The sequence below is a fragment of the Heptranchias perlo genome, chromosome 30 (genome assembly GCF_035084215.1).
Source record: "Heptranchias perlo isolate sHepPer1 chromosome 30, sHepPer1.hap1, whole genome shotgun sequence".
NCBI lineage: Eukaryota > Metazoa > Chordata > Chondrichthyes > Hexanchiformes > Hexanchidae > Heptranchias > Heptranchias perlo.
The window spans coordinates 20481483-20508735 of NC_090354.1; the positions used below are offsets into that span (position 1 = coordinate 20481483).

At 42.2% G+C, this 27253-nt stretch overlaps 1 protein-coding gene across 5 annotated transcripts in view; it reads left to right on the forward strand.

Annotated features, from left to right (window-relative positions):
• Positions 1–27253, forward strand: part of spop (speckle type BTB/POZ protein) — a 122446-nt gene that overhangs the window by 45677 nt on the left and 49516 nt on the right. For all 5 annotated transcript variants that reach the window (XM_067969028.1, XM_067969029.1, XM_067969027.1 and 2 more), the window contains 2 exons: positions 20089–20231; positions 22695–22816. In XM_067969028.1, the coding sequence (XP_067825129.1) occupies positions 20154–20231; positions 22695–22816 (200 nt within the window). In that variant the 5' untranslated portion in view covers positions 20089–20153. The remainder of the gene's footprint in view (positions 1–20088; positions 20232–22694; positions 22817–27253) is intronic.

Sequence of the window (27253 nt, forward strand, 5' to 3'; positions counted from 1 at the left end):
TGTGGATGCTGGGTCAATTGAAATTTTCAAGACTGAGATTGATAGATTTTTGTTCGGTAAGGTTATTGGGGATATGGAGCAATGACAAATAAATGGAGTTGAGGTACAGATCAACCATGATCTAATTGAATGGTGGAACAAGTCTCTTTTTTATTATTTGTTCATGGGACGTGGGCGTCGCTGGCAAGGCCAGCATTTATTGTCCATCCCTAATTGCCCTTGAGGAGGTGGTGGTGAGCCGCCTTCTTGAACCGCAGCAGTCCGTGTGGTGAAGGTTCTCCCACAGTGCTGTTAGGTAGGGAGTTCCAAGTTGGGATGGTGTGTGACTCGGAGGGGAACGTGCGGGTGGTGGTGGTCCCATGTGCCTGATGCCCTTTTCCTTCTAGGTGGTAGAGGTTGCGGGTTTGGGAGGTGCTGTCGAATTAGCCTTGGCGAGTTGCTGCAGTGCATCCTGTGGATGGTACACACTGCAGCCACTGTGCGCTGGTGATGAAAGGAGTGAATGTTTAGGGTGGTGGATGGGGTGCCCATCAAGCGGGCTGCTTTGTCCTGGGTGGTATCGCACTTCTTGAGTGTTGTTGGAGCTGCACTCATCCAGGCAAGTGGAGAGTATTCCATCACACTCCTGACCTGTGCCTTGTAGATGGTGGAAAGGCTTTGTGGAGTCAGGAGGTGATTCACTTGCCACAGAATACCCAGCCTCTGACCTGCTCTTGTAGCCACAGTATTTATGTGGCTGGTCCAGTTAAGTTTCTGGTCAATGGTGACCCCCAGGATGTTGATGGTGGGGGATTCGGCGATGGTAATGCCGTTGAATGTTAAGGGGAGCTGGTTAGACACTCTCTTGTTGGAGATGGTCAATGCCTGGCACTTGTTTGGCGCGAATGTTACTTGCCACTTATCAGCCCAAGCCTGGATGTTGTCCAGGTCTTGCTGCATGCGGGCACGGACTGCTTCATTATCTGAGGGGTTGCGAATGGAACTGAACACTGTGCAATCATCAGCGAACATTCCCATTTCTGACCTTATGATGGAGGGAAGGTCATTGATTAAGCAGCTGAAGATGGTTGGGCCAAGGACACTGCCCTGAGGAACTCCTGCAGCATTGTCCTGAGACTGAGATGATTAGCCTCCAACAACCACGACCATCTTCCTTTGTGCTAGGTATGACTCCAGCCACTGGAGCGTTTTCCCCCTGATTCCCATTGACTTTAATTTTACTAGGGCTTCTTGGTGCCACACTCGGTCAATTGCTGCCTTGATGTCAAGGGCAGTCACTCTCACCTCACCTCTGGAATTCATCTCTTTTGTTCATGTTTTGACCAAGGCTGTAATGAGGTCTGGAGCCGAGTGGTCCTGGCAGAACCCAAACTGAGCATCGGTGAGCAGGTTATTGGTGAGTAAGTGCCGCTTGATAGCACTGTCGACGACACCTTCCATCACTTGGCTGATTGAGAGTAGACTGATGGGGCGGTAATTGGCCGGATTGGATTTGTCCTGCTTTTTGTGGACAGGCCATGCCTGCGCAATTTTCCACATTGTCGGGTAGATGCCAGTGTTGTAGCTGTACTGGAACAGTTTGGCTAGAGGTGCAGCTAGTTCTGGAGCACAAGTCTTCAGCACTACAGTCGGGATGTTGTCAGGGCTCGTAGCCTTTGCTGTATCCAGTGCACTCAGCTGTTTCTTAATATCATGTGGATTGAATCGAATTCGCTGAAGACTGGCTTTTGTGATGGTGGGGATATCGGTAGGAGGCTGAAATGGATCATTCACTCGGCACTTCTGGCTGAAGATGTTTGCAACTGCTTCAGCCTTGTCTTTTGCACTCGTGCTGGACTCTGCCGTCATTGAGGATGGGGATGTTTACAGAGCCTCTTCCTACCGTTAATTGTTTAATTGTCCACCAATTCATGACTGGATGTGGCAGGACTGCAGAGCTTTGATCTGATTCGTTGGTTGTGGAATTGCTTAGCTCTGTCTATAGCATGTTGCTTCTGCTGTTTAGCGTGCATGTAGTCCTGAGTTGTGGCTTCACCAGGTTGGCACCTCATTTTTAGGTACACCTGGTGCTGCTCCTGGCATGCTCTTCTACACTCCTCATTGAACCAGGGTTGATCCCATGGCTTGCTGGTAGTGGTAGAGTGAGGAATATGCCGGACCATGAGGTTACAGATTGTGCTGGAATACAATTCTGCTGCTCCTCATGGGGCTGAATGGTCTTCAACTGTTCCTGTGTGTTAGTGCCACAACTCCAGTTCTTCTAATGTTGCCAATCTACACTGGTCGGTCTGTTGACGAGAGAGGAAAATAAGTAAAAGATGTGAAAGAAGCTGCAATTAAATGTTTGTGGAGTACACATTTAAACTGGTACTTAGCAACTTATTTGCCATCGTTACCATGAGTAGTTTGGGATGTAGAGATTTGACCATTTTAAATATGATGTCCCAGCAGTAGTTCCTGGGAAAGAAAAAGAAACATTTTAGTCTTGTTTAAATGTTAGGTTTGTATGTAAATCTGGTGTATTGGTGGCTATGTTCTAGAAAGCGCACTCAACTTTATGCTTGGTGGAAAAAGCTTGATCGCACCCATTGTGAACTCAGAGCCATGAGTTGTGCAGGCCACAAAAGGTGTAGCAAATTCCATGGTTTTGTCACTGCAGAGTTAGATAGAGGCAAGACTAGCTTTGTGTATAAATATGTTAATGCATTGTGCTCTATAAATGCAAGAGTTAAAACTGGATTAGGTCTAAGATGACTTCCCAGCTTCCATGTGTCTGGTTCCTAGAAGGTGGTTTTTGCCTTTGGCTTCCAAGCCAAATTATTATGTTAATTAAGCCAGGAAGACCTCGTTTGCATGAAGTGAACAACACCCACCAATGGATTAAACTAGAAGTTGAACTAATGGAGGAACAATTATGTGATTAAGTCTATATCAGCAATATGAATGATTTTATGCCTATCTAGAATTTGTCATACTTTTCAGCCATTACAAAGGCAACAAGGGCATTGAAGCCTATGGCCTTAGAGAGAGGATTCAACCATAGGGTGGCTCTGAGAGAAAATGAAGTTAAAATAGTGCTGTAATGTGCATCAAACTTTTGGTAAGCAGACTCTACGTTGACTGCTGGTAGAGCAGCAGATCGTAGATTTAAAAAGCCTGGTAGTTCTGCTGCTATTGTACGTAAGCTTTTGTTCTTTATGCTCCTACTTGTTTAATTTCTGTAGTCTGGTTAGTTAATTCAGAATTTGAGCCACTTAGCTGATAATACCATCTTCCAGAGTGGGCTGGAGAGAAATCAAATGCAATGGGCACTAGTTTAGTCTAGGATTGCGAGAGCCGTAATTAATACAAGATCTCCACAGAGGCATTAAACTGCAGGACTGCAAATTTTGTTTCATAGGGGATATGAGGTCGCTGACAGGAAGTGCTGCAAGAGGCAATGGTTCACTGAAGTACTCTGAAATTTCATCATACTGATAGTACAAGTGCCCGACAACTCTACCATCATTAAAGTTATGACATGAACCAGATTCTATGTAGGCAAGAATTTAGTGTCAGTTGTTAGACTACATTATCACAAGCTTAGAAAACTAATTTGGCTTGGCTAGTACTTTATTTGGCCTCTGAGCCAGGCTGGTTATTGTAGGTCATATTGAAGCCCATTGCAGACCTCAAAAAAAAAGTGGATGATTTTATTTTTTTGGTGAATAAAAACATTCTTTCCAAAGGTAGTGGCAAAAAAAAATGGCTTTCATCTACCTGTGAGTTTTGTGCAACCTGAACATTTCTAAAAGTGGACAGTGAATTAACGAAATGAAATGCTGGGCTCTAATTATTCTTACAAAACATTGTCTTCTGGTTAAAATGATTTTTTGTTATAAAAACTTTTCATGAAGAATAAGTGGTTCTGGTTTTGAAGGAGGGACCTTTTCACATGAGGTGAACACGATAACCACTACATGACAGAAACCAAGATAGTAAGGGGTTCTCAGTGGAAGGAATTTACCTCATTTAATGAATCCAATTTCAGAAGCAGTTTTGGTACTTTATGATAAAATTGCACTTGTGTAGAAGAATTATTCCCGTCCATTTTGGAGGAATTAATTTGTCAAGGATTAATAAAACCCGCTTAAATGTCTACTATTTATTGCTAGAGTTGAGCCGCAATCTTGTGAAATCTAGTACTAGAAGTTTACTATAAAGACCTCCGTTCCATTTTGAACTTGCTTGTCCAGTTGTCCCAACTAGAGCAAGACCTCAACAAAAAGGTGTTTCAACATTGCTATTGCACAGCAGATGGCAAAATGTATCCAATCGTTTCGCCAACCTATTATAAACTGATTATAATGGCTTCCATTTATATAGCACCTTTTAAGGTGCCATAAAGTGCTTCACAACTAATGTGCCAAGTCTGTGTGATTTGAAAACCTATGGATCTAAATATTTGTGAGTGACTTTGGTAGAAATAAGTTCTCTGGACTTTGCAATCAAATAGCATCACAATTCTATAAGGTAAACCAACAAAATTCCAGAGCATTTACCGGGAAATATGTTTATGCAGACACACATTTGCAGACTGCAGCGAATGTCATGCAATCAATCCATAGAAGGATTCAGTCCAGCCTGTGACGTGCAGATTTTGTCGTGACTGCATCATAGCTTTTGTAGAGGTTTTTTTATAGACTTGCAGCTTCACATTATCCATTTGTCAGGTTGGTAGCACATGAATTACAAATTCCAATAGTTTTATCAAAATCTGATTCAACAACCATTATCACTAGTCAGCACAACGTGATGCTGACTGAATAGATGTAACTGACCTCTCAATATTCCTCCAGCATGTGGGAGAAATATCGAAGTCAATTTTCAAATAGAATTAAGTATCTCATACTTGCTGTTAACAGGAAAACTGGTGACGCACTACTTTTCCAGCCTATCTAAGAGAATATGAGTACCCCAGATAGTTTATTTTTGAGTCCCTCCCGACATGAGAAAAAACTTCTGACCTATTACAGCGGGGAAGTCCAAGAGATAGCCCGTGATCTCCTTTGAACATGCTTCCTGTCTTTTTTTTGCAGTTGTACGCAAAACTGACCAGCAACTTTGGACTTCAGCTCTTTGAAATTACTTGGTCTGGAAGACTGGAAAAATGCTCTGAAAAGGAGGATGGGAGAGCTATATTTTTGTATATCGGGAGGGTATTTCTCACTTTGTGTGCATGCGGTCTTGCCTTTTATGTCTGTGGGAGGCGCTTTTTGTGTGTATTGAAGTGTCGCTTTTTTGTTTATATGGAGGTCTTACTTCTGAGTGTCTTACACTTTGTGTATGTGTAGGGTATTTATTTCTGTGTATGGAAAATATTTATGAATGGGAGCTCGTATTATTGGATAATTGTATGTAGCCATTTACTGGTTTTGATGTATCTGGCCCCCAGCTTCAAAAGGTTGACATCCCTGCATACAGTATCCTCATCATGATTATAATGGGAATGTTTCTTTACTTTCCAGTCTGCAACTGCCTAAAAGGAAGCTGTGAGGAGAAAGTTGGGGGGAATAGTAATAGAAAATCTGTGCAATGAAAGGTGCATTGGGTTTTAGAATATTTATAGGTTTAGAAGTGAGATAAGTGTATAGTTACAACAACTTGAAACATCTGCAAGATGTGGAATTCTTGAAGAAACATTTGAGAGGAATCATTTTGCAATGTTGTAATTAAATTGATCTGGCTGTGACAGCTGCTCTCATTTTTGGGAAAAGCCTGATTCTTCCACCTATTCAAAGAGCTGTAAACACTTCTATCTATTGGATGTGCTCAACTCTGTAGCATTAGCTTTCACAAACTCTCTTTGGAAGGCAGAAATGTATTTAGATTCAAAAACATATAACTATCATCCCCTATTTACATTTTATTGTGCATTAACTAACATAATGCAGAATGATATGATAAAGATAACAAGGTAATGGCAGATTTATTAAAGAAATACCTCGTATCCGCTTTCACAGTAGAGTGAGAGGATAAAATACCAGCGATAGAAGCAAAACTAAAAATAAATCAAGGGGAGGAATGTATTGTATTCAGTTTTAGTTTAAAAAAATGGTAATGGAGAAAATAATGGGACTTAGGATAGATAAATCTCTAAGACCTGGTGATTTCCACCCCAGGGTATTAAAAGAAGTAGGTGAGGAAATTGCAGAAGCATTAGTTATAACTGTTGAAACCTCGCTTGGTTTGAGAATTGTGCTCTTAGACTGGAAAATTGCTAATGTCACTCCATTATTTAAGAAGTGTGGGAGAGAGAAACCAGGTAACTACAGGCCTGTTAGTTTAATGTCAGTTGTGGGGAAGCTACTAGAATCTGTCATGAAGGATAGAGTGAGCACTTGAGCTGATCAGAGAGAGCTATGGCTTTGTTAAAGGTAAGTCATGTCTGACTAATCTAATTGAATTTTTTGAGGAGGCCACTAATAAGGTAGGCAAAGGAGTGTCTACAGATGTTATCTATATGGACTTTCAAAAGGCATTCAGTAAGATTCCACAAAAAAGATTATTGGCATAAATGAGTATTGAATTGAAGGTAGCCTTTTTAGTTGAGTTGGAAATTGGTTGGGAGGTAGGAGACAGAGAGTGAGGATAAAGGGTATGTACTCAGATTGTCAGGATGTGATGAGTGGTGTTTCCCAGGGATCTGTTCTGGGGCCTTAACTTTTCACCATATTTATTAATGACTTGGAAGAAGGAATAGAGAGTTGTAAATCCAAGTTTTCAGCTGACACTAAATTAGGGGGGACAGCAAGTATTGCAGATGGGAGTACCTGCAAAGTGACATCGTCAGATTAATGAGTGGGCAAACCTATGGCAGATGTAATTTAATGTGGGAAAGTGTGAGGTCATCCATTTTGGACCCAAGAAAGATAAATCAGAGTATTTTCTTAATGGTGAGAAAATAGGAATTGTAGAGGAGCAAAGAGATTTGGGAGTCCAAATACACAAATCATTTAAAACTAGTAGACAGGTACAAAAAGCAATCAGAAAGGCTAATGGAATGTAGGCCTTTATCTCAAGCGTGCTAAATTACAAAGGGGAGGAAGTTTTGCTTCAGTTGTATAGAGCCTTGGTCAGACCCCATCTGGAGTACTGCATTTGGTTTTGGGCACCGCACCTCAGGAAGGTTTTATTGGCCTTGGAGGGGGTGCAGCGCAGATTCACCAGAATTACACCGGGGCTTAGAAGGTTAAATTATGAGGACAGGCTGCATAAACTTGGCTTGTATTCTTTTGAGTATAGAAGATTGAGGGTTGATCTGATTGAGGTATTTAAAATGTTAAAAGGATTCAATGGAGTAGAAATAGGGAAACTATTTTCTCTGATCGGAGAATCAAGAACGAGGGGACATAATCCTAAAATTAGAGCCAGGCCATTTAGGAGGGAAATCAGGAAGCACTTTTTCCACACACACAGTAGTAGAAATCAGGAATTCTCTCCCCCAAAAAGCTCTGGATGCTGGGAAAATCAAAGCTTTCAAGACCAAAATTTATAGATTTTTGTTAGGTAAGGGTATCAGGAGATATGGAGCTAAGACGGGTAAATGAAGTTGAGGTACAAATTAGCCATGATTTAATTGATGGGTGGGGCAGACTCAAGGGGCTGAATGGCCTATTCCTGTTCCTATGTTCGTATAATGGTATATGCCCAGAGGCAAATGGTAATTGCTGTGAGCAAAATAGACTTAAGTTTCAGGTCTTTGTAGGAATCACAGTCCATCCAGCTGGTTCAAAGATACCATACTTTGCATTTCTTATGCTCAACTACTTCGTTTGGCAAAATAAAAATGTCTAGCTCCTTGTTAAATTGCTGACACTAAATTCCAGAAATTCACAACCTTTCATGTGAAGTCGTTTGTTCGCTCTTTATTTTCTAAGCTTGAATCTGCAGCCACTGATTAGTGTGTGGTTATGCCAAGCAATTTATTAGTTTGGTTATCTATACTGCTTAGAATCTTCAAGTCTGGCTAATGCCATTTTTCCTCCTCATATATTCATTGATTCCTTGTCATTTAGGTGCGTAATCTCATCAATTTAGTTGCCCTCCTCTGTACCCTTCCAAAGTTGGTAGTTCCCATTATAATACCACATTCTACACAATACTCTCGGTGGCGTTAAGCTGGTGCTCTAGACAAACTCATTTGTACCCCACGACTTGTGATCTGTCCTTGTGGCTTTCCCAGTGCATGCTGTAAAACCTTGATTTGATTGGTGCTGGTGTGTTTGAACTTAAGCATAAAAGGGATAGAATTCCATGTGATAACACTGGGATTAAATTCCATTTGCAAGAGCAGGGTGAAGCTTCACTGCTGGTATTTCATTAGCACTTCATACAGACTTTTTAAGATTGATATAAAATGTTAAGGGGCAGCTGCAACAGCTCTATGCACTTGGCACAAAACATGGAGGAGTGATTTAAGAGCTGATAACTGTTATGCTGCTTTAGCTGTGAGCTAATAGAAAACTAACAGACAGGCAAAGTCTCTCTTAAATTTTGTAAAGGTGTGAAGTAGGCCTTCCTCATCTAGCCCACTGCCTTGTATGGATTTGTATTGAGTTGAGAACTTAAGCAATGTTAAGGACACATTGGGTTTTCTGCCATAACTGATATTAAATTACTTCAAAAACACTTCCTTTACCCCTCCAGTATTTTTAAATAGTCTGACAACTTTAAAACTCTGTGAACAAATATTTGGAATGCTTGTACGAGTGTATTGATGGTTGAGCATAATCGACATTTCTTTTGTTTGGGAGTGTTACTGCAACTCTATTGAGGGCTTCTATTAGTCTCAAACTTCTTGGCTGAGCGAAAGGTGACAGAGAGTGGGGATAATGGGTAGGTACTCACATTGGAGGGATGTGACTAGTGGAGTCCCAAAGGGATCTGTCTTGGGGCCTCAATTATTCACAATATTTATTAACGACTTAGATGAAGGCATAGAAAGTCTCATATCTAAGTTTGCCGACGACACAAAGATTGGTGGCATTGTAAGCAGTGTAGATGAAAACATAAAATTACAAAGCGATATTGATAGATTAGGTGAATGGGCAAAACTGTGGCAAATGGAATTCAAGGTAGACAAATGTGAGGTCATCCACTTTGGATCAAAAAAGGATAGAACAGGGTACTTTCTAAATGGTAAAAAGTTAAAAACAGTCGATGTCCAAAGGGACCTGGGGGTTCAGTTACATAGATCATTGAAGTGTCATGAACAGGTGCAGAAAATAATCAATAAGACTAATGGAATGCTGGCCTTTATATCTCGAGGACTGGAGTACAAGGGGGCAGAAGTTATGCTGCAGCTATACAAAACTCTGATTAGACTGCACCTGGAGTACTGAGCGCAGTTCTGGGCACCGTACCTTCGGAAGGACATATTGGCCTTGGAGGGAGTGCAGCGTAGGTTTACTAGAATGATACCCGGACTTCAAGGGTTAAGTTATGAGGAGAGATTACACAAATTGGGGTTGTATTCTCTGGAGTTTCGAAGGTTATGGGGTGATCTGATCGAAGTTTATAAGATATTAAGGGGAACAGATAGGGTGGATAGAGAGAAACTATTTCCGCTGGTTTGGAATTCTAGGAGTAGGGGGCACAGTCTAAAAATTAGAGCCAGACCTTTCAGGAGTGAGATTAGAAAACATTTCTACACACACAGGGTGGTAGAAGTTTGGAACTCTCTTCCACAAATGGCAATTGATACTAGCTCAATTGCTAAATTTAAATCTGAGATAGATAGCTTTTTGGCAATCAAAGGTATTAAGGGATATGGGCCAAAGGTGGGTATATGGAGTTAGATCACAGATCAGCTCTGATCTTATCAAATGGTGGAGCAGGCACGAGGGGCTGAATGGCCTACTCCTGTTCCTATGTTCCTGTGAAATGCTGGCTCAATAGTTGTATGGGCTGCTTCTTGCTGCACAGTTTATTATTTGGCTCCGGGGCCAAATTTTACCATTTCAATGCAAAATGTTTGATAGGGTGGGTTGTACAGATGAGCTTTGAGACTAGCCTTCCCCTATATCTTCATTTTGTGTACAGTATGCAAATTTCATCAAAGCATTGGTTCTGATTTTAAGCTAATGTACAGCAGTTAGTTCTGCTCTGCACAGCATAATGAAATCCGGTTCTTGCACTCTGGAATTTATTTAAATGTAATCTGAAGTGACTGAGCAGGGTTATTGGCGAATAGAGAAAGTAATACGACACAAATGTATTCAGTTTGAATTGATTTACTGAAACTTGGGAAAAAGCATTTAGGCACTATATAATAATAGATTGGGCTTGATATATGCATATGCTTTGTTCCAGAGGAAGCAGCGGTTTGAATGCACCCTTTTCTTGGTGGCATTTAATTTTAAAGTAATTTTGCACTCCATCTAGATGTTCATGTCTTCTGCTAAGTTTATGGATGTGGTATAGTGCCATGTGATCAGCTCAAGGCTATATGTATCTTTATACAACAGGGTGTCTACTAAATGGGGTCAGGCTGTATGAGAGTGCACAGCCACAAGTGATAACATCACAATCTTATCATTCTATCATCATCACTACCATTCCGCCTTGATGCTCTTAATGCAGTGTTCACTTCAGTGGAATGGTCTGTACTTCAAGAATGGAACACATCCAGGTTGTTCAAAGATGAATTTCAAGACCTGGATCGCATACTTGTTTGGGATTAGTCAGTGCTTTGCCAAACAGTTGGTACAGTCAATTTGCTGAGGAGAAAGTTGGTGATGGCACAGTTGACATAATCGACTTCTCATATTTCAGTGCAGCTATCTCTGTATTGGCCTTTTTTTGGTGAGCTAAGTTTTAATAATGGATCAATCCATATTTGGAGTATTAACCATATTATCTATGCTGTGCACACAGGAAAGCACAGCTGCATTTGGGTTTGAACACTCACTGAGCTGATCTAGATTTTGTACAGTACTAGCTGTTTCTGACTTCAAAAATTGCTTTGCTTGTGCTGTTCTGTTTGCCTTGGTATTGTTGACTGATAATCATAGTAGGTACAGCACAGGAGGAGGTCATTCGGCCCGTCGTGCCTGTGCTGGCTCTTTGAAAGAGCTATCCATTTATTCCTATTCGCCTTCTCTTTCCCCATAGCCCTATCAACTTTTTCCCTTCAAGTATTTATCCAATTCCCTTTTGGAAGTTACTATTGAATGTGCTTCCACCACCCTTTCAGGCAGTGCATTCCAGATCATTACAACTCGCTGCCTAAAAAATAGTTTCCTCGTATCTCCTCTGCTTCTTTTGCCGATCACCTTAAATCTGTGTCCTCTGGTTACCAACCCTTCTGCCACTGGAAACAATTTCTCGTTATTTACTCTGTCAAAACCATTCATGATTTTGAACGCCTCTATCAAATGTCCCCTTAACCTTCTCTGTTCTAAGGAGAACAACCCCACCTTCTCCAGTCTCGCCACGTAACTGAAGTCCCCCATCCCTGGCGCTAGCCTAGTAAATCTCTTCTGCACCCTCTCTAAGGCTTTGACATCCTTCTTAAAGTGTGGTGCCCAGAATTGAACACAATTCTCCAGCTGAGGCCGAATCTAGAGCTTTATAAAACTTTAGCATAACTTCCTTGCTTTTGCACTCCATGCCTCTATTAATAAAGCTCAGGATCCCATATACATTTTTAATAGCCTTCTCAACTTGTTCTGCCACCTTCAAAGATTTGTGTATGTGCACCCCCAGATCTCTCTGTTCCTACACCCCCTTTAAAACTGTACCATTTAGTTTATATTGCCTCTGCTCATCCTTCTGACCAAAATGTATCACTTCACACTTCTCTGCATTAAATTCCATCTGCCGTGTATCTCCCCATTTCACCAGTCTGTCTATGTCTGCCTGAAGTCTGTTACTATCCTTCACATTGTTTACTACATTTCCAAATTTTGTGTCATCTGCAAACTTTGAAATTAAACCATCCATACCCAGGTCCAGTCATTAATATATATCAAGGCCGCCTTTCCACTGGAATCAGTAAATTGTGAGAGTTGTGTATGTTAAAGCAGTATGGAGTGCTGATGTGTTGGTTAATGCTCATGACCTTCAGCACTATTTGTGATCTTTGTGGGGAGGTCCTGGCTGTAGGCCAGGTGCTTCTTTACAAGGAAGAGCAAAAAATGGTCTAATTCGCAACATGTGTTGTGCATCTCCCTATAGCTGGCTTCGCAGAAGCATTGGTGAAGGTTTGAGAACAGGCTCCCTATCATTCTGCAAGGAGTTTACATTTAGTGTATTTTACAAAGTGTTACATTTTCTAGTTAGCAGTCATCTGCTTTCTTGAATTCAATACTTTGCAAGCCGTCTTTGTCAACACTGTCCGAGCCTAACTTTAGGTGTATATAATTTTTAAAAGGCACTACCACTTTGCGTAAATTGATGATTCAAAGATATATATATATATATGAAAAACTGGTTAATTGTTCGCCTTTTGGGCAGTAACAATATTGCTCAAATTTTATATTCCCTCTCCATTTTCTTCTAACCTATCCTGAAGGCAGTAACTTGTTCTGGTGTATGGTTCCACAGTTGTGCTTTGCTAACTAACCTGAGTGGCCATTTTTCAACAGATAAGCCTTGACAGTCTTGTTAGTTTTCTAAGTCCTATTTTATTTCTCTGAGCTGAAATACAGCTTTACTTCTCAATGAATCATTTGGTGAGGATAAAATTTAACAAAGGTCCCTTGGTTTTGCAGTTGCTGTCGTTCTTGTCTAGCACTCTACCAATTCAGATTTAGGGTGCAGCTTTTAAAAAGGGGCAGGGGTGTAGCATCACAACAGTTGTGTTGGCCACAGCACCCTGTGGCTATATTTAAAACATACCAATGCATTTATGTACTTTAATAATGTGCATACACTTGCATGTTTGTTCCTTTAATATTTGTGTATTTAAGGTGGAAAGCTTTCTTCTTGAATGTGCTGTATGTTAGCCACTGTGGTAGTTTCCAGGCAGTTTTTGACACATGCTGTAATGATGAACACTTTGCAACCATGTCCTATCTTGGTTTAGCAGCCTCTTCAAATGTTAAGAGTTGGTTTAATGCAGGGTTATAAAGAATGAATTCTGTAGCTTGGTGTTATGACCTCATTTTCGATTATCAGGGGTTCTGGTGCCTCAGTCTCCATGAGTGAGATAAGAGAGAATTCTACAGCCTACATTGATGCCTTTTTGACAGCTGTACGGCAACACAGTCTGCAGCATGTTGGTGTTTCTTTTGCCACTTCCCCAGACTTGCAGGAAATTAATAATGAACAGAATTTGTCAGAATGTAGTAACAGCTGCTCAAAATACCAACCTGTAGTTCAGCAGAATTTGATAGAAAATGAAACCTAGACAGCTAAGTTTAAAGTGTGCATACACTTTCTGATCACACAACCTGTATACCATAATTGTGATTATAGAGAGTCCTTTCAGAGAGGATTTTTTTTTTTAGTGCGCATATCCAAAAAGAATTAGAACTTTCCCTAGCCACAAGAAAATCTATTTTAAAGGCCATTGGTGTCTGGTAAACTTCCTTTCAAAACAATTTGCTAGATTAATAATTGGGAGTACATTAAAGGATGTCATTACATCTGTTTAAATGATACAGAAACCATGTAGCAAATTTTCACGCTGCATCTATGATTGCAGCTAGCATAACGCCCTAGTAACCAACAATAGGGTGGTTATAATGGAGTCTTCAGAACAAGTTTTTCCTGCCTGAGCTTTCTTGGGAGCTTCTCTCTGGGCCCCTGCAATGCTTGAGTGTTTAACCTTTGAGTGGCCAAACCATATAGACCAGGACGTGCAAGGTTCAATCCCTTATCTGTGCTGATCTTGACTGGATGAGCAGTAAGGATATGACAATTGGCCTTAGTGCACCTGGTTAGAGAGGGGAAATTTGGCTGAGGTCTTTCTCTTTATTGCAACCCAGTAACCTCTGAACATCAGGGGATGGAATTGGACTCGGTCATGATGCTCTTTAGCCTGCCAATACTGTTGAGGCTTATGCATGAATAATGGGGTGTGAGACTGGAAGGCATCCAAAGTCCCAGGAGTCAGTACTATCATTGGCACAAGGGAGGAGGTGTGGGGGTGGGGGAGAAAGCAAACATTTCAGTGAGGTGTTAATATCTTCTTCTCATTGAAATAGTAATCCTGATGGCCCACACTAATTACATAGTTATTTGTGCTGAAATATTTCTTTTAATTATGCTTCAATGCAGTAAATTTGTAGCAGCTTTGTTCCAGCTGGAATGCCCTCATCCTGCACAAAGTGTTCTGGTTCCCTTGGAAACTTAGGAGTTTCACTGTAACTTTGCAGGGCCGTAATGACGGTCTCATGCGCTGAAACACATTGGGCTCGATATTGCCAGGGCTGCGGGTTCGCGGCGGGGGGGCTATTGGGCGCGTGGGTAATGCGCCTGGCGAAATCAGTCTGCCCTGCGCGCGATCGCAGCCTAATTGGATCCAGTTACGTGTTCTTCCGGGTTCCCCGCTGCTGATCTGCGCGTCAGACGGACTGCGCATGCGCAGTAAGCTCTGTCAGCTGGAGGAGCTCTATTTAAAGGGGCAGTCCTCCACTGACACATGCTGCAACAAATAGGAAAAAATACAGCATGGAGCAGCCCAGGGGAAGGCTGCTCCCAGGTTTAATGATGCCTCACTCCAGGTATCATTAGATGGGGTGAGGAGGAGGGGGAGGACAGAGATCTTCCTCCTGGCGGACGGGAGGAAGCGGCCTGCCTCTGCCACCAGGAAGGCCTGGCTCGAGGCGGCAGAGGAGGTCACCTGCACCACCAACATATTGCCCACCTGCATACAGTGCAGGAGGCGCTGCAATGACCTAAGTAGGTCAGCCAAAGTGAGTATACTTACTCATTCCCCTGCACTCCATCTGCCACATCACCGCCCCCACCCCACATCTCCTTCTGCACTGCCTACACTACTCTGTCACATCACCCCTCACACCCACTCAAAGCTCATCCTCATCTTACCTGCACTTACTCACCTCGCCAGTACTCATCCCGCCACTACCACTCAACCCAATCCTCATACAATCTCATGGCTCTATCTCATACTCACCCTCATGCATCTCTTTCACAGTCAGCCTCACTCAACCTGCCACTACCTGTGCTGCAGCCACAGGGCATGCATCACATATGTGCAGTAGGACGCGTAAGGCAAACGTGTTGTGAGCATGAAGGGGATGCACAAGGGTGTTTGAGGGTTTGTCATGGTTTTTACTTATATTTAATTTCTGATCAACTCACATAACATATTATATTGGCATCACCAGTGCCACATCTTTGCGAATCTTGTCTGGTTTGTGCAATAATGCCCTTTCCTGAGGATCACAATGAAGACCCACACCTGATGCCACCCATTGTGTCACTGCAAAGTGGGTGTAGGTGTATTTGCAGGGCTCTTTTGTGCAGACGACTGAGAGACGTCGGCGATGTCCCCGGTGGCACCCTGGAAGGATGCGGAGGAGAAGTTGTTGAGGGCAATGGTGACTTTGACAGCGACAGGTAAAAAGATGGTGCTCGGGCCAGCCGGGAGCAGCTCGGCATGAAGGAGGCTGCAGATGTCCACGACTACATGTCGAGTGACTCTGAGCCTCCGTGTGTACTGCTGCTCAGAGAGGTCCAGGAAGCTGAGCCTCGGTCTGTGGACCCTGTGGCGAGGGTAGTGCCCCCTGCGAAGCATCTCTCTCTGCGGTTTCCCTCCCTCCTGTTGTGCAGGTGAATGTGTCACAGCACTGTGTTGTGGAGCTCCACGTGTCAGAGGTGGACGGCTTGGCCGGCGAGGCTGGTGATGCTGTTCGCCCTCCGAGGAGGTCATGACTGCAGCTACGGCGGCCCACATCTGGAAGATGTACATCTAAGGGGGTCCGCAAGGTAGGTACATGTCTCTGGACCCCGGGGTAAGTGTGCAAGTTGGTGAATTTGATTGTCAGGAGGAGGGTAGTGGAGGCCAAACTTTGTCCCAAGAGACACAGTGGCCTCCTGCAATGAGTGAGGGTCTCTTCCCCCCCCCCCCATAACCTGTCAAATGGACCTTTGCAGCTGCCACAGGCTGATAACTGCAACACGTCCATTTCAACTGGGAGTGTTTCCCCCAGTATGGGAAACAGTCCCAGTTGTTTCTAAAATCCCACCCCTCCTGACATATTCCCTTAATCAGGTCTGTTAATGACCTGAAATAGCAAGGTAAGTACTCTCAAGTGGCACCCCACTGGCTTTAATTGCCTGCGGGAGTCCCACAGCGGGGGCTGCGCGCGCACGTCGGCGTGTCAGCTGGGAACCCGGATGTGGGCGGGTTGGAGCCGGGATTCCCCGATTTTCGGAGCTCCCCCCGCCAGGAATGCACTGGATAGCGGGTGCTAAAATAGAGCCCATTGGGTGTGTGTTTCCTGTATCATTAGGGAGGTAGGCTTGGAAATCTTCAGTGGGCTCAGCGCAGCCCAATGTGGCCAGCTAGTATGACTGCACTGAGACAGGGCTCAATAGAGTCATGGAAATGATGCAAATTAGGGCCTTCTCCATAATACAATTGGGAGTGCCTTAGCAGTGTTCTTGACACACAGCACCTGGTGGCAATGGACACTGATGGAGAGACAACAAAAAACTTCTCCAGGTTGGCCCTCTTTTTCTCTCTCTCCCTTTCACTAGCGCGCTCGCTCTCTCTTTCTCACTCACTCCCCCACCCCAGAAAGCTCCATTGCACAACAGGCAACCTGGCAACCTTTCACTTGTTGCTGTCACCTGAAATTGCAGCAATGATGCATCGAGAAAGCCAGAAAAATATTCAAAAGAGCTGATCTCTTGTTATTGGGCAAGATGTATTTATACACTGGCATCCGGAGTGCCTTTTTTAAAATTAGTTCACGGGATGTGGGCGTCGCTGGCAAGGCCGGCATTTATTGCCCATCCCTAATTGCCCTCGAGAAGGTGGTGGTGAGCCGCCTTCTTGAACCGCTGCAGTCCGTGTGGTGACGGTTCTCCCACAATGCTGTTAGGAAGAGAGTTCCAGGATTTTGACCCAGCGACAATGAAGGAACGGCGATATATTTCCAAGTCGGGATGGTGTGTGACTTGGAGGGGAACGTGCAGGTGGTGTTGTTCCCATGCGCCTGCTGCCCTTGTCCTTCTAGGTGGTAGAGGTCGCGGGTTTGGGAGGTGCTGTCGAAGAAGCCTTGGCGAGTTGCTGCAGTGCATCCTGTGGATGGTGCTCACTGCAGCCACAGTGCGCCGGTGGTGAAGGGAGTGAATGTTTAGGGTGGTGGATGGGGTGCCAATCAAGCGGGCTGCTTTATCTTGGATGGTGTCGAGCTTCTTGAGTGTTGTTGGAGCTGCACTCATCCAGGCAAGTGGAGAGTATTCCATCACACTCCTGACTTGTGCCTTGTAGATGGTGGAAAGGCTTTGGGGAGTCAGGAGATGAGTCACTCGCCGCAGAATACCCAGCCTCTGACCTGCTCTCGTAGCCACAGTATTTATATGGCTGGTCCAGTTAAGTTTCTGGTCAATGGTGACCCCCAGGATGTTGATGGTGGGGGATTCGGCAATGGTAATGCCGTTGAATGTCAAGGGGAGGTGGTTAGACTCTCTCTTGTTGGAGATGGTCATTGCCTGGCACTTATCTGGCGCGAATGTTACTTGCCACTTATGAGCCCAAGCCTGGATGTTGTCCAGGTCTTGCTGCATGCAGGCTCGGACTGCTTCATTATCTGAGGGGTTGCGAATGGAACTGAACACTGTGCAGTCATCAGCGAACATCCCCATTTCTGACCTTATGATGGAGGGAAGGTCATTGATGAAGCAGCTGAAGATGGTTGGGCCAAGGACACTGCCCTGAGGAACTCCTGCAGCAATGTCCTGGGGCTGAGATGACTGGCTTCCAACAACCACTACCATCTTCCTTTGTGCCAGGTATGACTCCAGCCACTGGAGAGTTTTCCCCCTGATTCCCATTGACTTCAATTTTACTAGGGCTCCTTGGTGCCACACTCGGTCAAATGCTGCCTTGATGTCAAGGGCAGTCACTCTCACCTCACCTCTGGAAATCAGCTCTTTTGTCCATGTTTGGACCAAGGCTATAATGAGGTCTGGAGCCGAGTGGTCCTGGCGGAACCCAAACTGAGCATCGGTGAGCAGGTTATTGGTGAGTAAGTGCCGCTTGATAGCACTGTCGACGACACCTTCCATCACTTTGCTGATGATTGAGAGTAGACTGATGGGGCGGTAATTGGCCGGATTGGATTTGTCCTGCTTTTTGTGGACAGGACATACCTGGGCAATTTTCCACATTGTCGGGTGGATGCCAGTGTTGTAGCTGTACTGGAAAAGCTTGGCTAGAGGCGCAGCTAGTTCTGGAGCACAAGTCTTCAGCACTACAGCTGGGATGTTGTCGGGGCCCATAGCCTTTGCTGTATCCAATGCACTCAGCCGTTTCTTGATATCACGTGGAGTGAATCGAATTGGCCGAAGACTGGCTTCCGTGATGGTGGGGATATCGGGAGGAGGCTGAGATGGATTATCCACTCGGCACTTCTGGCTGAAGATGGTTGCAAACGCTTCAGCCTTGTCTTTTGCACTCACGTGCTGGACTCCGCCATCATTGAGAATGGGGATGTTTGCAGAGCCTCCTCCTCCCGTTAGTTGTTTAATTGTCCACCACCATTCACGCCTGAACAGTACCAGCATCGATGCATGATCTGTAGTGATTGGTTTTGGAGGAGCAAGTGTGTGCACGGAAAGATGCTCACATAACATGCTGGTGTATGTTTATTAGGTGGTCTATTTTTTAACATTAAACTTCACTTGGTGATGACATGAATAGGATAGGTTGGGTGGCACTCATTATCCATTTCATGGCATCACATCAGACAAAGTTCTCCATAATATCTCTTTCCAAGCTACCTTTAGCCAGCTTTGAAGCATAAAGAATGTTGCCGAAGAGGAACTGAGATTAAGTGTATAGGTATTTCCTTCTATGACAAAGTGGAAAGGTATTTTACTGTATTAAGTGAAATTTTCCAGTTGAAAATATCTTTGCTGAATCAAATGGTAAGCATTCAAAGCTGAAGATTTCAAAAGAATATTGACACATTATGGATCTGTTATAATGACCTCCCAATTTCTAAACTATTTTGGATATGGTAAGTAGAATGTTTACCTTAATCAGGTTTTACTGTACATCTGGTAATAGTATATTTCTCCTTCTCATCCGATTCTGATTTTTTTTTTATTCATTCATGGGATGTTGGCGTTGCTGGCAAGGCCAGCATTTATTGCCCATCCCTAATTGCCTTGAGAAGGTGGTGATGAGTCGCCTTCTTGAACCGCAGCAGTCCATGTGGTGAAGGTTCTCCCATAGTGCTGTTAGGTAGGGAGTTCCAGAATTTTGACCCAGCGACGATGAAGGAACGGCGATATATTTCCAAGTCGGGATGGTGTGTGACTTGGAGGGGAACGAGCAGGTGGTGGTGTTCCCATGTGCCTGCTGCCCTTGTCCTAGGTGGTAGTGATCGCGGGTTTGGGAGGTGCTATTGAACAAATATGTTTTGTTGCGGTCTGCTCTCCTAGCTGGATGACTGTAGCTGGGTAGCACAGGCTTAGGCATCCAACTATTGGAAACTCTGGTTCAAATCCATCTCTGGAAAGTAAGAAGAGTGGGCTAGTTTGTCTGTTAAAGGTGAATTGAGTTGAATTAAATTCCAGCAGGCTCGGCCTAATCCTTGGTGCTGTCAATCTGTTATCGGATTATTGAATTTGTAGGATTTCTAAGCTGATGAAAGGGATCTAGTAAGTATGTTTGGTATCTTATTTCCTGCAAAATACAATAACTGGTATTACACGATTAAGCACTTAATATTGTACACTATAGTTTTCTTTTGGAAGGTAATAAAATTCCTTTACCATCCTCTAAATTGAATTTAAAGGGAACCATATAGATATTTTGATTACATTATGCAACATGGCCCAAAAACACACACACTGCCCCCTTTAAATAACTAATGTGTGTTCACCTTTTTACAACAACAGGATAAGGCTCTACAGAGATTTCTTTCATCTGCCTTGTGAAAACCTGCAGAATAGTCAAGCTGGCGATGTCAAGGGTACCGAGTCCACCACCTCCGGCTGAAATGTCAAGTGGGCCTGTGGCAGAGAGCTGGTGCTATACACAGGTAGGCTAGTCCTTTTCCCACATTCCTTGGGTGTGGGAGATGGGTGAAAAAATGTATGTTGCCACTATCTAGCTGCTTGTGCCCATTTTTGGAAAGCTTTATCTGGTCTGTAAATTGTACTTCACCTTGTTGGATAGTGGGTTACTTTTTAAAGTTGCGTTGTATTTTTTTTCATTTCCTGGAGGTGGTGACTCATGTACGGGTATGGTTCCACGGGCACTAGCAACCTTCCAGTAGCTAGCCGTTCTTCATGTGTGAGCCCAATTAATAAATGTTAGTAGGCTATTTGACTGTGAGAAGGTATAATCACCAAGCCTGATCCTGGGTGACTGGATAACGATCAGGGGGATAAAGACTGAATAATTTAATGCAGATTAGGGATTGTACCTGGGACCTTACTGGTCTGCACATCTCATTTGCTACCATATCATGAGGCACAGTTGCACATTAATCCTCTGGGGAGCCTGACTGTGTTTCTGAATTATAATGTAGTACCTTGGATACAGCATTTCAAATTCTGGTTCTGTCACGTGCCTGAACATATTGTGCAGAGCACACTCAAAGGTGGAAGCTGAGCATTTTTCACTATACACCAGCTGCCAGAACTATGAAGGATCCAAATTACAACCCCTACTGCAGGGTGTCCAAACATTTTGTCTTTGTGGACCACTTAAGTACATGCACATGGAGTCACGAAGGACATGTATGAAGTTTAAATCCATGTTCTTGTTAATTTGAATGTCTCCAGTTGCTGATGATAACAAATCTTGGCGTTTTGATTTAGGATTTATCTGCCAATGAGCCAAACAGGTCTCGTACAGCTCTTTCCAAACCTTCAGAGCTACTGAATTCACAGTGCAGAAAATCAGAAAAAAGTGCTAATAGGACTTGGCTGGATTGTCAGGGCTCAGGAGCCAATGCCCCAGTTTGGACACACCTGCCCTTTTTGTAGTTAGGTGGCTTATTGAGGTTTTCCATTATCTATTGGCAGGTAGAAAACTGCCTAGTGAAATTAAAATGCATTCTACTAGAGCTGTGACCATTTTGTTGAGCCAATATTTAAAGTTTCTTTGGATTTGTTCTTCATAGTTTGTCCCCAGTAAACATTTGAACCAATCTATTATCATGTAGAGGACAAATTAAAAGAAAATTGTCGATAATATAACCATATTTACCAGATATAGAATTTCTCTGTAATCATTAGGTTATTTCTAAATTAAAGCTGCAGTACTGCTGACTAGACAACAGTATTAATCCTTTGTGTGAATGTCCTGTAGCTTCCAGGGCATGGATTGTGTGTACAGTCAATGCCAACACCAAAACAAACCTAAATGTATATTTCACTCTTCCTCAAACAGCTATGAAATTATATGCAGTAGACTCAAAAATTCACAGTCCCTTCTCTGTTTCTGAAATTTTAACTTTGACAAACTAAATTTCCTTAAGATTATTTTAGTCAGAATTTCTGAAGAGCTTGAGTCATATGACGAAGAGAAGGGTATTGTAGGCTTGATGGTGAATTGTCAAGTGTAGCAAGTTCTACGTGAGGCGACTAATGAGTATTTTTAATGTGCCCGTTGAGAAAAATACAAGACCTTGTATATAAATTATAAATATCTTTCATTAAATAACTATTGCTTTACAGCTAAATCCTAAATGCCTAAAGAGCAGCATGAGGCAACCACTTCTTGCTTTTATATAGCCATATCACATCAATATACTTCACACATTGAATTACTTTTGAAGTGCAGTAACTATTATGTAGATAAAAGCATCAGCCATTCTGCACCAACATTACCTAAACAGCAAGATGATAAATGACCAGTTAATTACTTTTGGTAGTATTGGTTGAGGGAGGAGTATTAGCTAGGATTGCAAAAGAAGTCCCTATTCTTTATTGAATAGTGCCATGGCATCTTTAATGTCCATCTGAACCACTGGAATAGTCAGGCAGGACCCTCAGTTTAATGTCTGTTCTGAAGCTCAGTATCTCTGACAATGCCGCAATTTCTAATCATTGCACGGGAATGCCAACCTAAATTATGAACTCAGATCTGTAAACTCTGACCCAGTAGTTAGAGCTGCCAATTGAACCAAGCTGTCACCTCTGAAATAGATTGCATAGGAGAAATAATAACCTAGTGCAGTTCAAGATGCAAGGACATGAAGTTGTAGTCAATAAAGCAGCTCAGTGGTATTCAGGAATTCTTTATGATCTGTATTTATTGTCAATTGATTGTTATTTAACAGGATTAGGAGTTCATTGTATTATCTGCCATGGAGTTGGAATCTATGAATGCTACACTAATCTAAATATGAATTATAATTTACTCAGGTGAACTGCTATTGGGAAATTAAGTAAAGCAAGGATCTACTGTTCTTTGTAGTTATATAATTGCAGTTTTTTTTCAATATTCAAGTATTTATTTACTTTTCCAATTTTCTTTTTTTTCTTTTTGCTAGATAAAAGTAGTGAAGTTCTCCTATATGTGGACTATCAACAACTTCAGTTTTTGCCGGGAGGAAATGGGAGAAGTTATCAAGAGCTCAACTTTCTCGTCTGGAGCAAATGATAAATTAAAGTGGTGAGTGTGGAACTCAGTACGGTAATATTTGCATTTATAAGCAGGGGTTCAAATAAGTATTCGCTTATGAGTAGTTTTGGGAAAGGCAAAATTATTACCGGTAAGGCTTAATGAAGCACATAGAGAAATGGATTTATATTGTGGTTTAATGTATTTGATGTAATCACTGTTTTGCCTAAGAACCAGAGGTTCCTATCCAAGGTCGTGGAAGCCATGGCACCTAATTTAAAATTTCCACACAATGGATCAGATATAGTGCATAATCCATATTTCAGAATCTTCTTTGAACCCTTGCGTGTAATCTTCCATGACAACCCTGTGGTATCCTGTAACCATTTAAATCAAAAGAATGTATTTGTACTGTAGTTAAGATTATGAGATCAGACACACAGTTGTTACAAATTCAAAACCTAACAAATTGGCTCACGGCTCAATATTAGCCAATTTTGCTACATACCTTTGAGCAAGTATTCTGCTATCTTTCAGTTCCAAGCTGGCCATTTAATCCTTTGCACTAGTTGAACAGCATTTGTGCAGCACTTGGTTGTTTTATGTTCACCGTCCATCTTTGTATAATAGATGCTGAGTATTTATGTACCTATGTTGCAGTGTTGGCACGGAGAGTTAAAACACTGTTCTTTTCTCCTTGGCATTTGTGCTTAAATGTATCCCAGATGTGCTGGAAGTTTCTTTTAAGGGCTCTAAGTGTGAGTTTGCGGACCGAGTACTAATTGGAATTAATTAAGCAACCCTATAGAAAGAACCCATGGAATGGTCGATATACTCAGGACCAAATGGCTAAATTCTGGGATGCCTGGCACTTGCCTTGTTTAGTTTGCTGTAAATATTCCATTTATTTTGCCTTCCAAATATTAGTTTAAATACGAAGATACTGTTGGTACTTAATTTTTAAGTTTCTTGCCCTTCTCCTTAGCTTCTGCTCAGAGTACTCTGGCTATGAGATTTGCTAGTGCGGTCATTCATTGCTTTCTCCCCTTCTGCTGCTCTCCAGTGAGAGAAGACAAGAGAATAATTTTTCAAGATAGGTTGTAGTATTAATAAATCTCTTTCACTTGAATTGTACAGATCACCAAATGATAAATTGGTAAAGGACTCAGACACCTTTGGAAGTATTCAATATTTCTGATATTCTTTAAAGAATTATATGTTATCACTTTCTTTAGTATGGATGTTGCACTTGCCAATGATATTTCCAGTGCTCCAAACCTGTTTAATTTAATTGCAAGGCAACAGAAAGGGGGACAGTGAAGAAGTACTTCAGTACTTGCCCTACTCAGTAATGCAGACATTCTTGATACAGCATAGTATTTCTGGTTGCCTATTCCAGAGCTATTATTTACTACAATTTTGCTGAAATTCTTGTTTAGGTTAATGCAGGTGAATGCAGTCATGTGTGTATTTTGCTTAAAGCTAAATGTAGGATTGTGCTTTTAAGTTATAGCTGCAATGTTACTGGATGTTATAATGATTCTTTCTCATGACTAATTAACAAAACATGATCAGTTTAAAAAATATACAATTAGTAATGCAGTGTATGCTGTAGTACTAGGCTACACCATACCTTCGCAATGCTTAAATTCCTAGTGTGCTCAAATCTATAGGTAAACTGTAAGAGCAATATGTATGTTACAGACCTTATTTGTGAGGCATTGCAATTTTTACTTTTGGTTTCTACGGGCGATGGATTTTGGTGGAAGGGGGCACCTGCTTTTTTACTATACTTTTTTTGTGCTCAGCAAGGTGAGGGACGTCGGTATTAAGAGATGGAACATTTTCCAATGTTGACATAAATACTCTCGTCAGGTGATAGCAATGTTAAATGTACAGTAAAGCATACTCTGCTCTGCCTCAACAATGTGTTTCAGAAGGGCATACTGTTACAATATGTCAACTCAGAATGGAATGAGACTGGGATTCAAGTTAAATCTCTCCATATGGGGGCACAGTGTTATCCCATGTTTGTATTAATTTTTCATTGAAACTTGGAGATAAAGGCAGGGTGCAAAGGTTACTTCGCTTTCATTTATGTAATGTGTTTTTACCATAAGTTCCTGGAAGATTTGTTTGGCTGTTAATGTATTTGAGTAAGTGGATGTAATAACACATCAGATAGGGTGGTGTCCTAACCTCGATCTGCGAGGTTGCTTTCATAGAAGAGTGGATTGTCTGATGTGAGTCTGCATTTACAGTGCTTTCCTCTCTTTTTCCCTGTTCCTCCCTTTCAGATTTTCCACACACTGGCTTAAGTTAGCAGTTTCCAGAAGAATTTTTTGTGGGAATCCATCTTAATTTAACACATACATAACACAAAAATTGTAAAAATGCAATTTTAGTAACTATCCATTTACAGGGAAGACCATATAATCAGCATGTTTATTACACTTTATAAGCCACAAAAGAACATTTTTTTGTAAACTGGCAGAAAGCCATGGTGCTACCAATATCTCTCTCATTCTCCCCCCCCCCTCACCCCAAGCAAGAAATGCAGTGCGTAAAATAAGTTACCTGGTGGTACATATTCTGCCTCTTCCCACCCTCCAAGAATAGTGACCTGAGGTTTGATACATCATGCACAGCTGGAAACCATTTCGAGGGTATCAGTGATGAGGCTGTAGGTAAACTCTCTTCTCTATTGGCAAAACGGGCTCAAGCTGGCAAAACTTAGTGCTGACCTAAAATACATGAACAATCCTGGAGCAGTCCCAGTGACCTGATGAGGTACATTCGGGGAGGGAGAAGAACAACATTTTATTTTAAAAATATATGTTTTTAAACAGATCGGTACTGTGACAGGGTCAGGTTCTATGGATACTCAATGATCCAGTACTTCTCCCAACTGGATGTGAGCCTGGACGATGAGTTTTGGTAAACAATTTCACTGTGCGGGTGTCGCAACTGATCCAAATCCATTTCTTGCCTGATGTCCACACACTCACAGTTCCAGCAGGGATCGCTGGAAAGGAATCAGGAGGGGAAAAATATTCTGATTTTCCACTTCCAAAATAAGGGGTGCTTGGACCAACTGTAGCACAGACCTTCCTGGTCCTGACTGGATAAACTCTGAGCCATGAGGGAAGCTAGGAAGCTTTTTTTTATATATAGGGAATATCATCCACCATATAGAAGATTTTTATCTCCTCCCTCATAAACTTTTTTTTAGATGAGATGAGAGGGCAGTCCTTGTATTGAAAGGGCTCCCACGTAATGTTCTTTTATCTCAAACTGCAACGTTTAAATTTAATGAATTTGGAGGGGATATTCTGTATCGTGGTATAAAATATTTTGTGCTCAATAGACTTAATTTCTAGATGCACAGTTATGAAAAGTTTGTTTTCACTATATACACAGGAATATATTGTATTATGCCAACTAATTACTTAGCATATACAAAATTGGAAAATTAAGTCATGTTACAGCTATTTTATATGATATTAGCAGAATAATATATTTTGTCTTGGAAACCCAACTTGTATGTTTTGAAAGAAACAGTTACAGAGAATTAATGGCCCAGAATTTGCTGTAGCCGGTTAACGAATGGCGTCTGCTGTTAGTTAGACTTGCCCTTGCCCGTTTAATTTCCATGAGATTTTGCACTGCAAGTTGCTGGAAGTTTGAGATGGAAACAGCGCAGCGCTCTCTACAGGGCATTTGGGATCTCGGTGAACATGGCAAGCAACTGTGTATCTCCATACCAATCAGATTGAAAGATTGTTAAATGAGTAGTGCAGAGTCTGAACAAGGAAGTGTAAATTAGATTAGTGAATTCAATGTCAAATCAGGTACAGAAAGAGAAATAGAGAGGGAAAGAAAGATTGGATTAAGAGAGAGGAAAAAAAGAAACTGAAAGAAAAAGTTTTTTAAAAAAATGATTTTAATTTAATTAAAACCTGAAGGAATGAGTCTCCACACTTGTAATTTTCAGTGCCAGAGAGGTTGTTTGGCAGTAATTAACAATAATCACACCATTAAAAAGGGTACTTCGACTGAAATGGACAAGCCATAACTTTAGCGAGTTTAGTTTGTATCTACCATGCAAGTATAGGCACTTCACACCGTTCAATGCATTTGAATGCTGAGTCAGACAGATGGCCTTTTCGCGAAGCTAGCGGCAGAGCCGTGCATCTCGGATATCAACTTCCGGATTTTTGTGTTTAACTGCGCATCTGCCCTCGCCTGAAGTTGCTGTACGATCTGCACATAAATTATGATGAGTGCCATTAGCCTCATCGTTACTTTGACAGCAAATTCTGGACAGTATTTTTTTCTGTCCACTTCGGTTCTATTTAAGAAAAGTTAAACCATGTTGATGACACAATTGGAGATACTAGCTATCAGGTAAGATTTGATACCAATCAGGTAAGATTGAACAGGCTGGGACTCTTTCCTCTAGAAAAGAGAAGACTGAGGGGTGACCTG